Source organism: Octopus bimaculoides, chromosome 1, assembly GCF_001194135.2.
Source record: "Octopus bimaculoides isolate UCB-OBI-ISO-001 chromosome 1, ASM119413v2, whole genome shotgun sequence".
Taxonomy (NCBI): domain Eukaryota; kingdom Metazoa; phylum Mollusca; class Cephalopoda; order Octopoda; family Octopodidae; genus Octopus; species Octopus bimaculoides.
Window position 1 is genome coordinate 160,428,159 of NC_068981.1, and position 20,844 is coordinate 160,449,002.

General features: G+C 32.6%; 1 protein-coding gene across 4 annotated transcripts in view; it reads left to right on the plus strand.

Moving 5' to 3' along the window:
* Positions 1 to 20,844, plus strand: part of LOC106884418 (activating signal cointegrator 1 complex subunit 3) — a 493,492-nt gene that overhangs the window by 316,153 nt on the left and 156,495 nt on the right. For all 4 annotated transcript variants that reach the window (XM_014935791.2, XM_052972249.1, XM_014935790.2 and 1 more), the window contains one exon: positions 11,556 to 11,693. In XM_014935791.2, coding sequence (XP_014791277.1) covers positions 11,556 to 11,693 — 138 coding nt within the window. The remainder of the gene's footprint in view (positions 1 to 11,555; positions 11,694 to 20,844) is intronic.

Below are 20,844 nucleotides of genomic sequence, written 5' to 3' on the forward strand. Positions count from 1 at the left end.
CCCAAAGCCTTTTTAACAATGAATCCATGCCTCCTTTCTTCTCTTTTAGTGTTCACAAACTGATCTTGACATCCAAATGAGTTTAGGCTACACAGCTCTTCTACTTTTCTAGAAGTGTATTATATTGCTGCGTTTAGTCATTGGATTGTGGTCATACTGGGGCACTGACTTCAAAGGTCTATCATTGCTAGTACATACTTCTGTCTGATATTTATTTTATTGAATCATTGAGTTAGACTTTTGACATATAAGACACACCACACTGGTTCACACCAGTAAACATTAATACAAACAAGTGCATATGCACACACACACACACACACACACACACACACACAAATGCACATTAGGTTCTTGTACAGTTTGTAGCTACCAAATACCATTCACAAAGCACTAATCAACCCAAGGCTAGAGTAAAAGGCACTGGAGTAATGTGCCCTACAGTTCAATCAAACTCAAAATCACCAGAACTGTTGTTTCTGAAGCAAATTTCTTAATCACAGTTTCACATATGTTGGATTATATCTTTTCTACTGTTTATAATGAATACTTATATTTTTACATTAAGAATTACATAAGTAGGTAAACAATTACTGAGTTTGTACATTTAGGGAATTTCATACTTCAGTTTCAGAGATTAACATGTTTTTTTTTTCATTGTTATTTGTGTGGACCTTTCACTATTTCAATAAATTTGTTATTATTAAGATTATTACCATGATTGTTATTGTTACTATCTGAATTAGAGAAGTGCCTGATAAAATATCTTGCATATGTTGAAATTCCACTGTAATCAATTTGATCACCTATGTAGACTTGTTTCTATGTTGAGATAATTTATTTTTATCTCTAGTAGATTATTTATCTTAAGTGACTGGTAAAATCTTTGTCCTTGATAGATTCAAGCTTTGTTCACAGCATTACAACCTCGCCCTTCTCTCTCTCAATTTCTCAGTTTCTATATTTTTAAAATTTCTATGTGAGTGTATTGTGTTCACACACATACCCATATGTAACAAAAATGAGGTATGAGAAGTGGCCAGTGGCATGTAAAAACAGAGACATACAGATATATCAAACACCGTTCAACATAAATTCATGATTTATTAAAATTATCTTTACCTCTAGAGTATATGTCACAATTACCAAATGGCATCTGTGACCAGCTCCATCTGAGGAGGGGAGATAATCTCAAGAATTAAGGATTCTCCAAAGCTGACATGCTATTAGGAAAGATGATAGACTTATTGTCCGAGGATAAGAGGACAGTCATGGACATGTGTTTCTACCCCAGCAGCATCATAAGCATGACTAGTCATAGACATATATGAAAGGAGTACAATGCATTCATGGCCTAAGTAATTTGCATTAATTGAAGAAAAATCAGTTAAGGGAAATAACTCAGAGTGGCTAAGGCATGTACATACACAACAAAAACAAATACAATTACATCAAATATACACCAGGAATTCTTGATTTATTAAAAATATCTCTACCTCTAGAGGGTGTATGTATATATAAAATGTACTTTAAATTGCCAAACCTTCAGAAATTCAAATATTTTTTTAATTCATTTTTCCATTTCTCAAATAGTATACAAAAAGAAATCAGCATGGTCAATTTGATTTATTGGTTTCACCACAGATTCAGTACTATTTGTTCTATATTGAAAATGTGTATGTAGGAGTGTGTGGGTGGGGGGAATAGCTGTGAGCTAAATGACAAGTTTTAGCAAGCACCTATCTTAGCTTGTAATTATCTAGCTACTAGAATTGATCTAATCTTAATTTTTTAAAATTTTATTTATAATATTTTGTATTCCTTTTGGAACAGATCTAGACAAGATGGTAACACATATAAAAAAAGGATATGTGTTAAATAGAACAAATTAAAAAAATAAAAAAAAGAAACATGTAGTTTATGCCATCTTATTTCCTACAGGATTATCTTCTCAAATCAACTTGTTTGCAGATTTTGCTAGAAAATACAATGAAATAAATTGTTTTTATTAGATCTGCATTAGAGCTATTAATATTTTACTTTTTTTATTATATTTATATAAATATAACTCTTATTCAAAATTAAATTGTAAAAGAATGTAAGTCAGTTAAAACTAAAGATGGGATTGATACTAACTTGTTGGGAGAGTCTTAACTATCTAAACCCAGGTATTTTTTAAGCATATCAAGTTTTAAAATAATGTAATTTTTCCAAAGTAAAATAAAAAAAATTAACACTATAGATGTTATAAAAGGTATTGCAGTGGATGGTAAAATCTATTGAGACAGAACAAATATCCTTTTTTATTTTGTCTCTCCTCTACTCCTTTTGTTCATGTTATTATTTTGCAGGAGTTAACTTTGCCTTTCAGCCTTCTGCTGTTTATAATAAGCACAATTCAAGACAATTTAATTGGCTGTTCCCAATCCCCAGATATTTGGCCTTGTGCCAAAATTAAAAATCAATATTTATAATAAATAGATCATGGGGCAAAAACAGTGAAGTGTCAGATTCAATGTTTTTTTTTTCTGTTTGTTTATTTTGTTTTCTTGATTTGGATCTTGTTCAGGTCAACTTTATCACTCATCTTGTTCTAGGATGCATACCAGTGATATCATTGGAATGAATCAGTCTCTTTTCAAACATTGGCTGTGTTGTATTTAAGTATGAAATAGAATTTATTCTAAAGTGCTTTGTTTTTGTTTTTTTTGTTTTGTTTTTTTTTTTATGACTGAATTTTGAATAAGAATTATATTTTCAAATATAAATGTCTATAATGGAAATCCAATAAAAAACAATTTATTTATTTCCAAATCTGCAAACAGATTGATTTGAAGAAATAATCCTATCTGAAATAGGATAACATAGATTATATATTATTTATATATATATATTCTTTATATATATATATATATATATATATATATATATATTGCCATGTTCTCTGGAATAGCTATTTCAAAAGGAATACAAAAATATAAAGTTTAGATCAATCATAGCAAGTCTATAATTACACGCTAAGATAGATGCTTACTTGTCATTTAGCTCAGTGTTGTTTTTCTTTTTTCTTTCTTTATTTCTTTTTTATCCCCCCCCCCTACCCCACCATTTTCAATATAAACCAAATATTGAATCTGTGGCAAAACCAATAAATCAAAATGACCATCCATGGTTGTTGGGTAAGGAGCTATAGTCTTCTACTATAGCTTCGAGCTGACCGAAGCCTTTTGAGTGGATATGGTGGGTGGAAATTGAAAGAAGTCTGCTATGTGCATGTGTGTGTGTGTGTGTGTGTGTTTGTCCTCCACCACCACCATTTGACAACCAGGGTTGGTGTGTTTAAATCCCCATAACTTTATGGTTTGGCAGAAGTGACCAATAGAATAAGTACCTAACTTTTAAAGAAACTGTAAGTACTGAGGTTGATTCAGTCAACTAAAAATTTGTCACGGCTGGGCCTGCCCCTGCATAGCCACAGTCTTGTGACTGAAACAAATTAAAGATAAAAGATATTTGAGAAAATGAGTGTGAGCTAAAAGAAGAAATAAAAAAGCAAGAAAAATATTGTTTGAATTTTTGAAGGTTTAGTAATTTAGTGTACAATATATGTATGAGTTCTAAATATATGCAAAGCAACCGAGGAGGAAGTGAGAAGTTGTAATGATGTGAACAGAGCTTGAGCCTATCTGTTGAAAGTTTAAAAAAATAATTTTTCTTAACATAAAAACAAATCCACACATTTTTAGTTGAATAAATTAACCACAGTGAAACTTCAACTTATGCAGGGTATTTCATCTGGTACTAATGCCTATTCTGATAGCAACAATAACAACAAAAACAACAATAATTATAATAATCTTAATAATAATAAATTTATTGGAAGACCTGATTGGCTTGCACACATTAAAAAAATATTTTAATCTCTAAGACAGAAGAATATTCCCTAAAATTAAAACTCCTTTTTTAAACCTCAAAGCACAGAATCTATTTACCTATAGTATGCTGAAGCTTAGCTTTCATGTAAATCTTACTGCAAAAATTTAAATATAAAAAAAGAATCAACATATGCATAGCTATGTAATTTAAAAGTTTGTTTCACAACTATGGTGGTTTCAAGTTTGATCTCACTGTGAGCTCATTGCTACCTTTTATACTAACCTGTAGTTGAGTGGAATTTGGTTGCCAGAAACTGTACTAGACCTTATTGTGAGTGTGTGTGTGTGCACGCGCACATGCGTGCATTCATCTGTGTTTATATTTACTGACTCATACTAGTATTGTGTATCTTATATGTCAAAGCGTATCTTAATTGTACATTGTTAATCAAGTCTTGGCAAATTGTCTATATACTTTATATTGTTTCGTTTAGAATAATTTGTGTAATGCTTAAGAATCCATGCAGAACAAGTAGAAATATCTGAATTGATCTCATGTTGGTCTAGAGTTAACCACAGGCATCAAAATGAAATTGGGACACAAGTTAGAATCCCCTTTCTGTGACTGTGGAACAGTCTAAATCATGAGTCAACTGCTGGTTTGCAATTATTGAATAACCCTTGTTATTTGGTTGATTTGAAATATAATACAAGGAACATTCCAGATTGTGTAGAAAAAGTGGCAAGATTTGATAATAGCACAACAGTAAGAATTATCTCAATTGTTACTTTGAATTTTTATCTCAATATCCTTCTATGATAAATAAAATAAATATTAGTTGGTCTGGCTGTATGGTTAAAAAACCTTCGTTCCCAACCATGTGATCCTGGGCTCATCCCACTGCATAGCACCTTGGATCTTCTGTTCTAACCTTGGGCCAACCAAAGCTTTGTGAGTGGATTTGGTAGATGGAGCCTGAAAGAAATATGTTTGTGTGCGTGTTTGTGTGTGTGTGTGTGTGCATGCCCATGTCTAAACATCATGTGATGGTTGTAAATGAGCATCATCATGATACAAGCAAAGTTGTTTGTCTCTGGTCGTCTAGCTATGGTAAATTATTACCTTATTTGAAAACAGGTGAGGATTAGTGGCAGGAAGGGCATCCATCCATGAAAAATCTATCTCAACAAATTCTGTCTGACCCATGCAGGCATGAAAAAGTGGACTCTTAATGACGATGTTGATGATGAATTTATTGTAGTCAAAATACACTACTAGTATTTAGGAGTTAGTCAACACATGATTGTTTTCTTTTAATGACTTAGTCAGAAGTAGTGAGTCTCTACTCATGACTTTTACAGGCTCTCCAAGATTGCTGAGATTGTTGTGATTTTTATGGTCAGCTTGAACATCAGCAGCATGAAAAGTGGGTTGGGGTAAAGGATTCCTGGGGATTAATATTTTAAGAAAGGGGAGATTGAACAAAGTGGTTGGCACAGCAGGGATGATGGGAGTGTTAGAAGTTGTTATGCAACTAGCTAGATAGAGAAATAGAAGTGATTGTTATAATGATAAAATAGGCAGCATGTCTGTAGGCATGTCTGCAGTGTGTCAGCAAGTTAGTCCTTGTAAATCAGTAGAAAGGCCATTCTATGGATCCAGGTTTAGAGCATTTGTAGCCATGATGATTGAGTAGTTAACATTCCTACCTACCAACCAGAAAGTCATGAATTTAAAAACCTGCTACTGTCATTGCAAAGCCAATAACTTGTCCTGCAGAGTAAATTTTCATTTCCAGCTCTTGGTTAAAAGATTGAAATGTAGAAAAACATCCAAATGTAAAAACACATTGTTAAACAATTTTTTTATTAGAATTATTCAATCCATACAACAAAAAACACTGTATGCTTTAGAGAAATATAAAACAAATTCTGTTTGTTATAATAGCCAACTTATTTAAAATATTCAATATGCTCTCAATTGTTATGTGTATTGTTTGTAAATTATAATTAATGACTTAAAGAAAAATAATTTTATGTGTATGTATGTGTGCGGTCTGTTACTTTTCAAAGAATAATGGGTTTTTTTACAAAATATAAAATTTTATGTAACCCCATTGTCTTTAGCATTGTTTTATCAATTTAAAATATTCCATTCATTTTGATAAATTTTTTCGCCTGAATCCATTGTAGTTTCTATAGCAACTGAAAGATATTTTTTGTTGTGTTTTTTGAGATAGATTTTTCTTATTATTTTTCCTAACACATTTTTAGATTATTAGCTATTTAAAAATTCCTCTCAGCTATTGCTATATATATATATATATATATATACAAGCGCACGCACACACACACACACATATATATATATTTGTCAATAACATTAATAATATAGGTATTTCTATTCAATATTTAATGGCACTTCACATTCAGTCTAGTACATTGTAAACTTCATATACTATAGTTCATTTCTAAAATGATGCATTGGGTCAAAAAGGTCTACATCAAACAGTAGATGAAATAAAAGACAAATATTAATCTGTGTATATGTTTGTGTGTGTGTGTGTGTGCCATAACAGATAGCTAATAAATCAGGATTACCAATAAATCAATAAGACATAAATAGATCTCTTCAGGAAATTTGAAAGATAAATAATTTCGAAATGCTTTAGATTCTATTAAAAGAATTACAGATATGATCACTGATAGAATGTAATGACACCAGTTGTGCTGCCTAACTGGTCAGCAGATGAATTTGAAATTCAGATTGATTGTAGTATTCTCATTTTGCTGTTTGGCCTTTGAAATTATTGTTGTGGATGCCTATGAATAGAAACTACTAGATAGCCTTAAGTCTTGATCAGATTTAATTTTGAAAGTCTAACTTAAATGACTTAAATTAATCGTATATGATTTTGTTTTCCTTTCTTTTTTTTTTCTTTTTTTTTCTGGTTGTTGCTATGAAATTGGCACTAGATATACTCTATATATATTTCTGAAAAATAGCTTCCTGTTTATTTCAGTCATTCAAAGCAGTTTTTAAACTTGGAAATTCTTCCTGTTTTTTTAAATTATTGTTCTGCAGAGATTGCCTTTGTCTTTTATCTTTTCGGGATTGATAAAATACCAGTCGGGCACTGGAGTCAAGGTAACCATCTTACCTCATCGTACAAAACTTCAGACTTTGTGCTTACATTAGAAAGAATTATTATTATTATTATTTTGAATATTGTGCCAATCCCCCCAATATTTCAGGCTTTGTGCCCATTTTAGAAAAGTTTATTTTGAATATTGTGACAATCCCCCAAAATTTCAGGTCTTGTGCCTATTATAGAAAAGATTATTTTGAATATTGTACCAATACCCCAAAATTTCAGGTCTTGTGCCTATTGTAGAAAAGATTATTATTATTATTATTATTATTATTATTATTATTATTGTTCAGTAGTTTTATTTTTATAGTGTGCTTTCACTTCACTACCGAGCACAGCTCTGTGTGCCTTGGGTATGTGCTGTGGTTTGCTGTGATGCTCTTATGGTTACTGTATTGAAAGTGTTTTGCGTAGGATGTGTACAGTGCCCTATTATTATTATTATTATTATTATTATTATTATTATTATTATTATTATCTAAGGCAGCAACTGGCAGAATTGTTAGCACGCTGGGCAAAATACTTAGCAGCATTTCATCTATCTTTACATTTTGAGTTCAAATTCTGCCAAAGTGGACTTTGTCTTTTATCCTTTCGGGGTCCATAAAATAAGTACCAATAGAACACTGGGGTCAATTTAATCAACTTACTCCTGCCCCAAAATTGCTGGCCTTGTTCCAAAATGTTAAACCATTATTATTATTGGTGGTGGTGGTGTTGTCATCATTTCACTTCTCTGAGCTCTCTATTTCTGTAAGATCAGAGAACAACTTGTTGTCAAAGGTCTCACAAGGTCTTCTTCCATGATACTTCACATCCGAGTACCAATCTCAAAATTCTTGCTAAAGCAGTTTTCTGAGCATGTCCTACCCTCATGTCAATCACAATTTCTCCTACAAATTTCTCAAACCTGGTTGTTAATGCTCCCACTGTTCCTACAACTACTGGAATAGCAGCTTCTTTCTTTATTGCCCATATTCATGAAAGCTCATCTTTTAGTAGATTGTACCTTTCAATCTTTTCCACTTCTTTATCGTCAGCTCATACATTCCGAGGTATGGTAATGTCTATGTTCTCGGTTTCCTTCATCATTTTATCAACTACAACAATGTCTGGTCTCTGAGCATCAATCACAGAATCACACTGGCTTGTAAAATCCCACAAGATCTTATATTGTTGTTGTTGTTGTTGTTGCTGTTGCTGTTGTTGTTGTTGTTGTTGTTAAGACAATGAGCTGGCAGAATCATTAGCACATCAGACAAAATAGCAGCATTTCCTCTGGCTCTGTGTTTTGAGTTCAAATTCTGCTGAAGTTGACTTTGCCTTTTGTCCTTTATGGTTGATAAAAGTATCAGTCAAGCACTGGAGTTGATGAAATCAACTAATCTCCTCCCCTAAATTTTCAAGCCGTGTGCCTATAATAGAAAGGACTATTATTATTATTGTTGTTGTTATTATTATTATTATTATTATTATTATTATTATTATTATTACTACTACTACTACTACTCCTCCTCCTCCTCCTCCTCCTACTACTACTACTACTACTACTGAGGCAGCCAGCTTGCCAAATCATTAGCACATCAGACAGAATGCTTAGTGACATTTTTCTTGGATTTATACTTTGAATTCAAATTCCATTGAAGTCAACCTTGTCTTTGATCCTTTCAGGGTCGATAAAATATAGCCTCCTAAAATTTCTGGTCCTGTGTGAAAATTGGAAGCCATTATTATTATTATTCAGTGGTCTTATTTTTATCATGTGCTTTCACTGCACTACTGAGTGTAGCTTTGTGTGCCTTCGGTATGTGCTGTGGTTTGTTGTGATGCTCTTATTCTTAATGTATTGAAAGTGTTTTACACAGGATGTGTGTGGTACCTAGTAGTGCTACTTTTGTATGTTATATATACTTGTTAGTCCTGGTGTTTTTGTTATGTATTTGTCTGAATGTTTTTATTATTATTTTTTTAAATAATAATGATAATAATAACCAACTTGTCGCTTTCCCCCCCAAAACATTCAGACCATGTGCCTATAGTAGAAAGGATTATCATTAATGCTTTTAATGTCCAGTCATAAAAAAGAAAACATTTTTGATGAATCATAACTCGTATCAACTTTTCCCTATCAATTGTGTTCTAAAAAGAAAATCTTGTAAGTTTCTGTCAGTGATGTGTTTATTTCTATTCACTGCTTTCTAATTTCTTCATGTCTTTTAAAAGTCTTCTTGAACATATTCTAACACATGCTTAGATCTAATCAGTTTATCTTTTGGAGGATTACATCAATCCATAAAATATTTATTTCACTATTTCATAAAGAAATTTTTAGAACATTATTGTTATGTTATGTCACTCTCTATATCTCAGCTGAAACATAGTTAAGAAAAACAACTTTACTAGTATTAGCTTCTATTGTTTTGATACTTGGAAGCAGTTTTACTTGGCAAACAATATTTTAAATTTAGTTCTTTATTGCATAAATCATTTAATTTTCTATATCTTTAGAAATATTTGAATTTGTAAAAGTCTTAATTTGTTAGAATAAACAGGTATTTTATATTGCAATATATTAAGAAGCTTTTAGTAGTGAATAGCTAGGTAAAATTGGAAAGTTAGATATACATGTGATGGTGGTGGAGAGAACATTACTCAACATCTTTAATTTTAGCTGACCTAAAACCAATCAACAATATAATGTTGAACTTATTCATTCTGTTTTCTTCAGTGAAATTACTGTTCTATTTTTCTCCTACTTTTTGAGTACTAAGCAATTGACTTAGTAGTTTATAACTGACAAAGCTCTTTGAAATGTTGTTCCTGATAATGCTAGATATTTACTAATGCTACTATATTAATAAAATATCAATAGTTACAGATTGTGAATGAATTATCTTCTAAGATTTTCAATAGGAAGTGATATCAGATATTAGAAACACTAAAGGAACTGACCCAGTGGCTGGACTGAAACCACATATCTATCGCTTAATGCTCAACAACTCTGTTACTTGTTACACTAACCCTGTCCTGTAATTGACTAATTATCTTAGTTAAAAAAATATAAAAAATTGATTTATGTGCTCTTTACATTAAAAATCATTCTTTCATAATTTGATTTATGGGGCTATTTCTCATAATAAACATTGTATCAAGCTGAGAGACATTGCTATAGTGAGCATTAATGTATATAATATACAGTATATTCATATAAGGCCATATTTAACACATTCAAGTGCGCTCAGACATGGGAAGGCCTTTCACTGCAGAAATAATCTCAGAAGAAATTTCTCACAGTGGGTTGTAAATGACACAGGACATTTATTTCTGCATTATGTCATCAGCTTTGAATACTACATTTGCCTTTCATAGTCTGAAAACAACTAATCATTCTTATATTAGAACAGAAAACAGTACATTTGGTCATATCAGAATTAATCAACTAAAGTTACATAAAGTAGCATTGAATAAGATATATTCATGTAACGTTATATTTAACATGTAGCTGATTGATGCAAACAATGCAGAAATACATGTATCCTTCAATCTAATGATGTCATTTATTGCCCTGTGTGTTTTTACATGTTATCTTGGAGGAAACTTTTCTCCCCAAACTATTTCTGCAGTGAATGGCTTTCCCATATCCAAGCCTACTCAGACATGTTAGATATGACTTTGCCCAAATATATTTTATTAAATACTACTTTGTGTGTCTTAGTTAAATAATACTCAGTATTTGTGTATGGAGTGTAACATGTTCTGCTATGCTAATTAATTCACTAATTATACAGAGAGAGATAAAAACAGTATGAAAAAATTGGTTTAAGTATCCAATTTGAGAGAGAGAAATTTAGAAATGCTCTGTAAGCAGCTTGTCACTTAGTAAATTGGTAGTTCAACTCCCTTAGGTAGACCTGTTTTTCTTTTCTCTCTCATATTGGTGTTTGTAATATTAACCATGCTGTAGCCATCAAGGACCATTGGCAGCTTGCATTTGCAAACATTTGGGGGCTAATATTCTGTGGGGCACCACTCTGCAGCAGACTTGTCTCATTTTCAGTTAAGTGGATTGGAGTAACATGATATGAAATGCTTTGGCTATGAACACAATGCACGCTCCAGTTTGGAAATCAAACCTAACAACTATGATGCAAACAGGCTAACCACAAAACCATGTCTCTTCTTATATTAATGGAACTTATCAACTATTGTTTTGTTGTTTCAGACCAAAAATTTGAAACCTATTCTTTATGAACATACTGCTAAATGAAAAGCTGAAAAATATCAAACCTAAGAAAACAGTTCGTTAAACATATATGATCCTGATCAATTTTTAAGATATCAATATCCAGCTGCAATATTCAATTGGTTACAAAATACCCCAGTCTCAACATTGCAGTAAATAAACCATTTCAAGAGGAAGAGAAAAAAAGAAGTGATTGATATGATTTGCTTTATTGTTATTGATCTTAAAGATGTCATTTGTATATCAAGCATTATACTTATATTTCAACATTTTTTTTTTTTTTAGATGGATAATATCTTGCTTGGTGTCCATGATGTCAACTTGAAACTAACTCTGGCATTCGGTTGTGGTCTTCATCATGCTGGCTTACAAGAGAAAGATCGAAAAATTGTTGAAGAATTATTTGTCAATCAAAAAATTCAAGTAAGTGACATCTTTATTATCAATCAACCAGACTGGTTATACTTTCTCTTGTTTCAGTTATTTTAAAAAGATATGTAGAAAATTTCTTTCACGAAGGTTGTACCAAAAGTAATGCAAAAATGGGCATAACTTTTTTATTAACTGACAGGTTATTCAAAGCACACATGTTAGTTTCATCTATCAAAGAACCTCCCCTTCCTCTCTCTCTCTCTAACAGGTAGATGTAATACATGATTTTCTTAGGAAGAGTATAATAGGTGTTAGGATGAATGGCTGGCTGTGTTTCAGTTACATATATGAATATATTTACATTAGCTCCTTTGTATTAAGGGTTGGATAAAGGAGATCTTCAAGCTGAAATAATACTTTATCACTGGGTTATTAGTAACTCTAGTATATGGATTACATATTTATTTAAATATGAAATATTTAACATGTGCATTGTATCTATTTTTCTTCATTCCTCTGTAAGTGCTTGTGTCAAGACTATTGGAAAGTCGAAATTACTTAAGATTTTGTGATAGACTTTCCACAATAACTTCAGAAGAAGAAGAGTGTATGCAAAACAGATTTTCTTCCAAGAAGAATCATAGGGGCTCTGTCAGTGACATTTGTGTGCTTTGACAATACTTGAACTCCACATGCCAAAAAATCATTTCTTTGGCTTACACATTGCCACTACAAAATACCCACCAGAAATCGTGGCAACCATCGAGAATATCTATAACAACAGCATGTACTATGTGAGTGTATCAGGTAGCTAAGTAATAGCTTCCCAAAGAGATAAATTAACACTTTTCTCATTTGTTACAATGTTAGACTATATATTGAGCAAAAGTGTTCAATAACATTGTATTGTAACTATTATTATGCATATTTATTTATGCCTCCTGATCTGGATTTCATGGATGACTTTGACCTCATAGATGACACACCATCATCATCTTTTCACCATGTGACAGTCTCTCAATCTGACACATTGAGGGTGGGTCTCAAAGTCAATTTTAAGAAACAAAATGCATTAATGTCAGGATAATGAAAATTAATTTGCATTATCAAAATGGCAGGATTATACAATGCTTTAAGTGCCTTAGTTTCCAGATATTATAAACTGAAACTAACCTCATGTACAGGCAATGTCTAGCTTGGAGCATCTTTTGACAGCTGGAACAATTATGTATATCAAAAGAAGCAACTCTAAATCTTAAGCAGCAACTGCTCAACACATTAATGCGTTAATGCTACTTTAGGATTTAGAGCAATAAACAACAGCATTCTTAATTATACTTATTAGAACATTCAAATGTGTGATAAAATGCTCTAACTAATCTTGAAAAGTTTCACTTAGTTTAACTTAATGGAATGTTATTAATTACTTTGCACAGCCACTTGACGAGTTTATCTGTGGATCTGTCTATATATGTTTAACAAAATTCTATATCCTACAGTTATAAGCTCTTATGATTGAAAGAAGAGGAAACTAAATATGAAAGGAATCTTCCATACTTAAATATTCATAAACAATGTTTTAACCAAAGGGAAAATTAAATAACAATGCATTAACTTGAAAGAAAATTTAATAACAACATATTAACCAGAAGGAAAATTTAATTAAACAGCATTATTTTCAATAGCTTTGTATCTGTTTTCTCCACACTGGTCGATGTACTGGTCAATGCCTGCAATAATCCAATCTATAATATGAGTAGAAATGACAGTTCTATTAATCATTTGTTGATAATAGCAAAAGAGTGTAGTGTCTAAGGACTAATCAGAATTAAGAAATGTTTCAGAGGAAATAAATGAGCTCAAAATAAAACCAAAGACAAAGGTGTGTGTGTGTTTGTGCATGCACATGCAAGCATGAATGAATGCAAAACATCTATTTTATATAATTATGTTGAATATATTTGGCTCTGAGTTCAGCTTTGTCTTTAAATTTGTTTAGTTTTTCTGTTTTACATCTCTTTCTGTGCTAACACAAGTAAGATATTTGAATATTATTCAGTACCCTTCATACTGCTGACCTTTCAACCGTAAAATAGTGGAGGCAATGTTATGCGCCTTTCCAAGAGTACAATCAAATGGCTGTAGCAAAGTTTAAACTAATGACCATGTGATCAATAGCGAAGCAACCTTAACTTCACAGTTATTGTGTGTCTGCAAGTTTTACAATCATTAATTCCTGCTTATACATGTTTGATGGTTGGCCTTTGTCCAGCTCTTTTTTATCCTTGATATGTTCTGCCATGCAATCTAGCCTTCTACAAGACTAACTTTATTGACTTTAGATGTAAAAAAACAACACTGTATTGTAATAAAACATGATGTAGGGAAACCTTTGGTGGATTACACATGTATATCTATATTTTCAGAATTGATTTTGCATTGAGTCTGTTCTCATAATAAAGATATGAATTTTATATTTTAAATCTATAATTTAGCATAAAGTAAAGAGAAAGAGAAATAATTATAACATTTTCACACATCTAGTTTGAAATTTATAGAAATTAACTATACACAAATAATGATTTTTGAAGTAAATTTTTACTGCCAGGTAGTTTTTTTTTTTAAGGTTGTGTATGATATGAAATTTAATAAAAACTGAAATGCCAACTATCTGAAACAATGTGCTTTAAATGAAAAATTGAGATAAAGATTCAAACAATTTCACAAACTATCTTTTATTAGACAGATTACATATTTCCCATTTATAGCATAGCATTTCATATATGCCATCACTTTTATTTCTGTTTTTGCAACACTATTAAAATCAATCAATACCCTACCCCATTTTTGTCTGTCTTCTTCCTTACCCATCCACTGTATCTGCCTTCCATCACACTCTATATAACTCTCTCTCTCTCTCTCTCTCTCTCTCTCTCTCATTCACTCACTCACTCACTCACTCACATACAATTATATTAATTACTTTTCAAAATCAACAAATATGTAATCATTGATACCACTGAATTTTTTCATCTTTCATCAAATATCAATATTTTTCTTCTTAATCATTATTTAATGAATATTCCTGAATTTTATCTGATGAAATACATTCTGTTTATCAGTGTGTGTGTGTGTGTAATATCTAGTCTGTATGTCTCTGCTATTGCTTCAACTAAAAATTCATTGAGTTGGGTAATCAACCATGTTGACATTGGTGGCAACTGTACACATTATGAGGAGATGCTGAAAAGTTCCTGGCTTTAAGGGTATCACAAAACCTTCCAAGTTCTTATACAGGGCTTAGAAAAACTGAAGGACTGCTGCAATAAGTGTGTAAATCTGAGAGGAGAATATATTGAATAAAATCATAATTAAATGATCCCCCTGTATTTTCTTTGACCCCAAAGCCAGGAAATTTTCAGCCCCCTCCCCCCTCGTATATTATTCTCAATTTTGTCAATGAATCTTTCTCAGCTAAGTGAAAATTATTATTTCTGTCACTATATGATTATTAAGATCCTACTAGAGATTATATTAGGACATACATATATGAGTCATCACAAGAATGATGTTCACTACTTCATCTCTGTATATCATAAAGCAATTATAATAAACCTGACTAAATTCACCTTTTGGCTTCTGAAAGCTGTTTCAGTTATTTTAAAAAGATATGTAGAAAATTTCAGGTTCAGTCCATCTGCATAGCAACTTGGGCAAGTATCTTCTAATTTTGCCTCAGGTCAACCAAAGCTTTGCTAATTGTGTGTGTTTTGGATGTCTTTATGTCTCCTTGTCTTCACATCACATAATGATTACAAACAAGTGATGTCATTCATTTCCAATTTTGCATGGAAACATGTCAAATCATGGGAGAATTTTTTTCTCTTTCTGTCTGTCTCACTCTACCCCTCTCTCTCATATCTAGAAGCAGGGGTGCACATTATGTCCTTTTTTAAATTTACAAAATACTGGATGAAGTTTAAAATGTTTTTTTCAGTCTGTGAATTTAAAATGTTGATTCAATTTATTGAGATAATGGCTTTTTTTTTTTTATGTATTTTGGAATCAGTTTCCAATTCAGGTTAGGTTATTTGTTGATAATTTTTGTGTGCTGATTCTTTTGATTTTGTACTCATTTACTGGTTTCTTTGTTGTTGTCACCGTCATTGTTTAATCCCTTATCAAGCCATAAAATAGGAGTTTAAGTAATCAACAATAACAATAAATTTCAAAGGCCACAATTTTTTTTTTTTTTTTTTTTTTTACATTTAGAATTTTTTAAACTTTTTCAGTGCATTTTATAAGGCAGTTATGTTAAAGCTGACTAAACTTACCTTTTCTTATAGATCTCATCATTATATCAGGAAAAGCCAATGCTTTTAAGACATGACTGCATTTCCAAGAAGTTCACTTCCCAACTTTAGTTTCAGGTTTAGTCACACTACATAGCATTTTGGGCAAATGTCTTCTACTATAGCTCATGTGAATGAATTTGGTACATTAAACTGAAAGAAACTTGTCATGTTTGTGTATATATGTGTGAGAGGAAAAAATGGACATACACACAAACACATACACAATTACAAAGTCTCTACCTCTCTCTGAACTCAAAACAATTTGAAAATCCTACACGATTAGGTGAAAAGCGCTTTATTTAATTTATAAAACATGTGACATTAATAAAAATCTGTAAATGTACAAACATCCAGATTTCTGAGTACCTTAATTTTTTTCTATAATATAATTTCTGTACATCACCTCCAAACCTTCCAATATATATATATATATATATCATCACCATCATCATCGTTTAACGTCTGCTTTCCATGCTAGCATGGGTTGGACGATTTGACTGAGGACTGGTGAACCGGATGGCTGCACCAGGCTCCAATCTGATCTGGCAGAGTTTCTACAGCTGGATGTCCTTCCTAACACCAACCGCTCCAAGAGTGTAGTGGGTGTTTTACGTGCCACCAGCACGAGGTCCAGTCTGGCTGTACTGGCAATGGCCACGCTCAAAGTAGTGTTTTTTACATGCCACCTGCACAGGAGTCAGTCCAGCAGCACTGGCAAAGACTTCACTCAAATGTTTTGATCATGTGCCAGTAAGGCAACGCTGGTAACGATCATGCTCAAATGGTGCTTTTTATGTGCCACCGGCATGGAAGCCAGACAGCTGCTCTGGCAGTGATCTTGGTCGGATGGTGCTGTTAGTGCTCCACTGGCACGGGTGCCAGTCATCGAATTTGGTTCAGTTTCGATTTCACTTGCCCCAACAGGTCTTCGCAAGCAGAGTTTAGTGTCCAATGAAGGAAGGTTGGCATGGGTGCCAGTTGTCGAATTTGGTTTGAATTCGATTATATATATATATATATATATATTATGTGCATTTTTGATTGAATCTCCTATGAGTCAACATGGGATCCCTTGACAATGTAGGCTTCATTTGATGAAGGTATCTTTGGCCCGACAAGTAGCTAGTGGATTACCCCTCATTTGGGCAATTACTACTTCTGAGGTTCTGCTACCTATGAAACATATGTAACTTGGATTTTATCTACTCCACTCCCTAATTTTTGATTTTTGTACATATATATATGATATATATACCAAAGTAAGCACATGAATGTGAAACAAGGTGGAAAAAATAGTACCCGAATACCAGAGGTAGAGTAATATGCTTTATTAAAAAGCAGCGAAAATATCACAAAAACTGTTACTCAGAGTTTCACATTCCCGTTTGTTGCACAGTTTTGTTCATGTTCATATGTATATACGTATGCCAGATGTTATATGCAGTACAGGCAAAGATTTTGATTTTGGCCATTTTGTGCATGAATGGGTGTCACAAAGGCACCGTTCACAATATATATGTGTATTGCTTACAGCTATTGTCTTCAAAGGACATCTCACAGCAGTCACTTTGCACTTTGCATTTACTGAGAGGCCTCACTGATTCTATGACTTGGAATTTTTATTTCATAATGAAAACTCATATTCTATTAACTGGTCTTCTTTACAAAGGAAAGAAGTCTTGAGGGAATGTTTTTTTGTTTTTTTTTTGTTATTAAGTAAAATAATTATATACCATTATATTTGTTTTTCTATAATTATTTTTAATATTTAATTGAATTTTAGCTTCAGCATTTAAGCTAATTTTAGCTTTTAATTTTAATATATCAAGAAATTAAATGCTGAAGCTAGAATTAAATTAGATATTAAAAATAATTACAGAAAAAGGAAATATATTGGTATTTATTAATTTTACTTCAAGAATGAAAAACAATCCCACAAGTCTTCTTTCCTTTGCAATGGAAAAATAACACCCAATGAAAAACAAGCATACATTGCATATGTGTGTGCATGCATATATCTAGAGATAGATAGATAATTAGGTGCTCGCGTGCGCGCGCACACACACACTCACACATATGTGCACATGTGTGTGTGTGTGTGCTTTGATACAAGTATTTTCTGACTTATCAGCTTTCAAGTTACAATTTTCTGATCTTATGATACACTTCAATAGAGATGAGTATAAGCTGTACAGTGCAATACCTTTCATACACAGGGGAATGCTACTGGCATCACATATTTTCTCACTCTCATTTCCCCACATTACTAAATGTTTTTATTTTGCTTCTCAGTTAATTTTGTATGTGTTGTGCGTTAATCCCTGTTGTGCATTAGTGAAGCTAAACAAGTATAAAAGTGAGTAAGTCTCCTGTTGATAGGGAAAAGAAGAAAAGCAATTGATTTGGGAACAGCATGAAGGATGAAAATTTGTTTCAGTCATTGTACATAATTTGTCTTACTCCCAATCAACAATTTCTACTATCTCAAAGGATAAGCACTACAATTGTGATTAGGTGAGGGCGTATGAATTCATTAAATCTGCAATAATCAACAGATGTAGGGAAAATGGAAGATATAGAAACATATTTGGTCACATAGATTGTTGAACTGAATTCAAAAAAGAATACCATTTGGTATTTTAAATATGTATGTGCAGGAACAGTTGCGTCATTAAGAAGTTTGTTTCCCGACCTCATGGGTTTTGTTTCAATCCCACTATATGGCACCTTGGGCATGTGTCTTCTACTTCAGTTCCAGGCTGACCAAGGCTTTGTGAGTGAATTTTGGTAGAAGAAGCCTGTCATGTGTGTGTTTGTGTGTCCTTGACTTGATATTGAGTGGTAAGCCTAGGAGTAAATGACTGTCACTGTCATACAAAGAGTTTTCATTCATTTCCAATATTACATGAAGACATGTCTAGCCATGGGGTAGTGTCATCTTGCTTGGGAACAAGGAGGATACCCAGCCATAGACTGATCCAAAATCTGCCTCAATAAATTCCATCCAACACAAGCTTGCATTAAAAAGTTAACATAAATATGATGATGATGACGACGACGACGACGAAGCTAAATCAAAGAACTCATTTGAAACATTGAAAGAATGTAACTATTATCTTATTAACGCACAAGCTTTTGTAGTGGGTTGTGGAGGATTTTAGCATTTAGAAAAGCTTCATAATATTTACAATATAAAAAGTATGTGACAAAATAAGTTCTGATGAAGGTACTGCTGCATTTAGAGCAGTACTGTAAAACAATACTGTTAGTGTGAAATACTTGCCAGAAGAATATTTTACATTGAAGAAACTGGTTTATATTGGAAGTGTATATTTATTTTGTCATGTAGTAAAATTAATGCCAAGACATTTAAGGATCCTGTGAGTCTCTTACTTGAAAGTTTTAACTAGGACCCTATCTTGTCAATTATTGTGAAAACTTGCATGCTTTTGAGAATGCTAGCAAGCATATGGTACCCATTATCTACTGCCACAACAAGAAAGTGTGGATAACTTAACAAATCTTTCAAGATCGATTCCCACCTCTCTTGTTATCCTCTGGGGCAATGCCTTTTCCATTTTGTCTGCCAGTGCCATGAGAAATGTTTCCATAGTGTGAGGGGTAAGATTCTCTGTTGATCCTTCTATTTTGAGTTAAATCACCCTTTCCTCTACTATTTCAGTTCTTTTTGCACACCTTTCTCTTTCTAAAATTCTGCCTACAGAACACAGACTTGACTTTCTCAGTTCAAAAGCCCCTTCTTTTCTGGTTTGTTCACTAGGTAAAGAAGAAAACTGCATTAAAAATGTTTATTAATTTAGATTATACTTGTCATCCACTATATCTCAGTAATTTAAAATCCTAACATTCTCGAGCATTTCAAGCCCTTAAACAACCCACTAATCCAGCCCACGAATCAAAGTGGTTGCATACATTTCAAAGCATATTATCAGCAAATAATCTTTGCCAGATTGTTTGATGCTATGGCACCTCGCTCTGTGATTTTCAGAAAAGGTACGATATTTTGAATGCAATTAGGAACGTTGATAAAGCCTGGGAGTAAGTCACAAAAGAATCCATCAGCAGTATCTGAAAACATGTGTTGAAATACTTTCAAATGTACTTCAAAGAGTAAAAATATATATATGTGAATACATTCAAAGGCTTTCATTCAGACAGTGTTGCAAGTGGCATTCTTGGAAAAATCATAGAGTTTGCACAGCAGCTTGATCAGGAAGTGGGTAGAGATGAAATTGAGCTATTGATAGTGGCTCTCTATGTGTATGTGTTTGTGTGCATGTTTGTGTGTGTGTGTGTTTATGTATGTATGTTTATATATGTGTGTGTTTGTGTATGTTTATTAGCCATAAATATCTTCAATGTTTATTTTCATTCTATCTATCTATTTATCTATCTATCTATCTACCTACCTACCTACCTACCTACCTACCTATCTATCTATCTATCTATCTATCTATCTATCTATCAGTCTGTCTGGCTGGCTGTCCATCCATCCATCCATATATATATCATCATGATCATCATATTTAATGTCTGTTTCTCATGCTGGCATGGGTTGGTCAGTTTAATAAGAGTTAGCCAACTGAAAAGCTTCCGGGCTCCATGTCTGTTTTGGCATGGTTTCTATGGCTAGATGCCCCTCTTAAAGCTAATAACACTGTGTGTATGTGTGTGTGTAGAAGTGCAGCATGGCATAAGTTGTGTTGCGTAGTTGAGAAGTTTGCTTACCAACTACATGACTTCACATTCAATTACAATGCAGTGTAATTGGGCAAGTGTTTTCTAGTATAGTGCTGGACTAAACAAAGCCTTGTGAGTCGATTTGG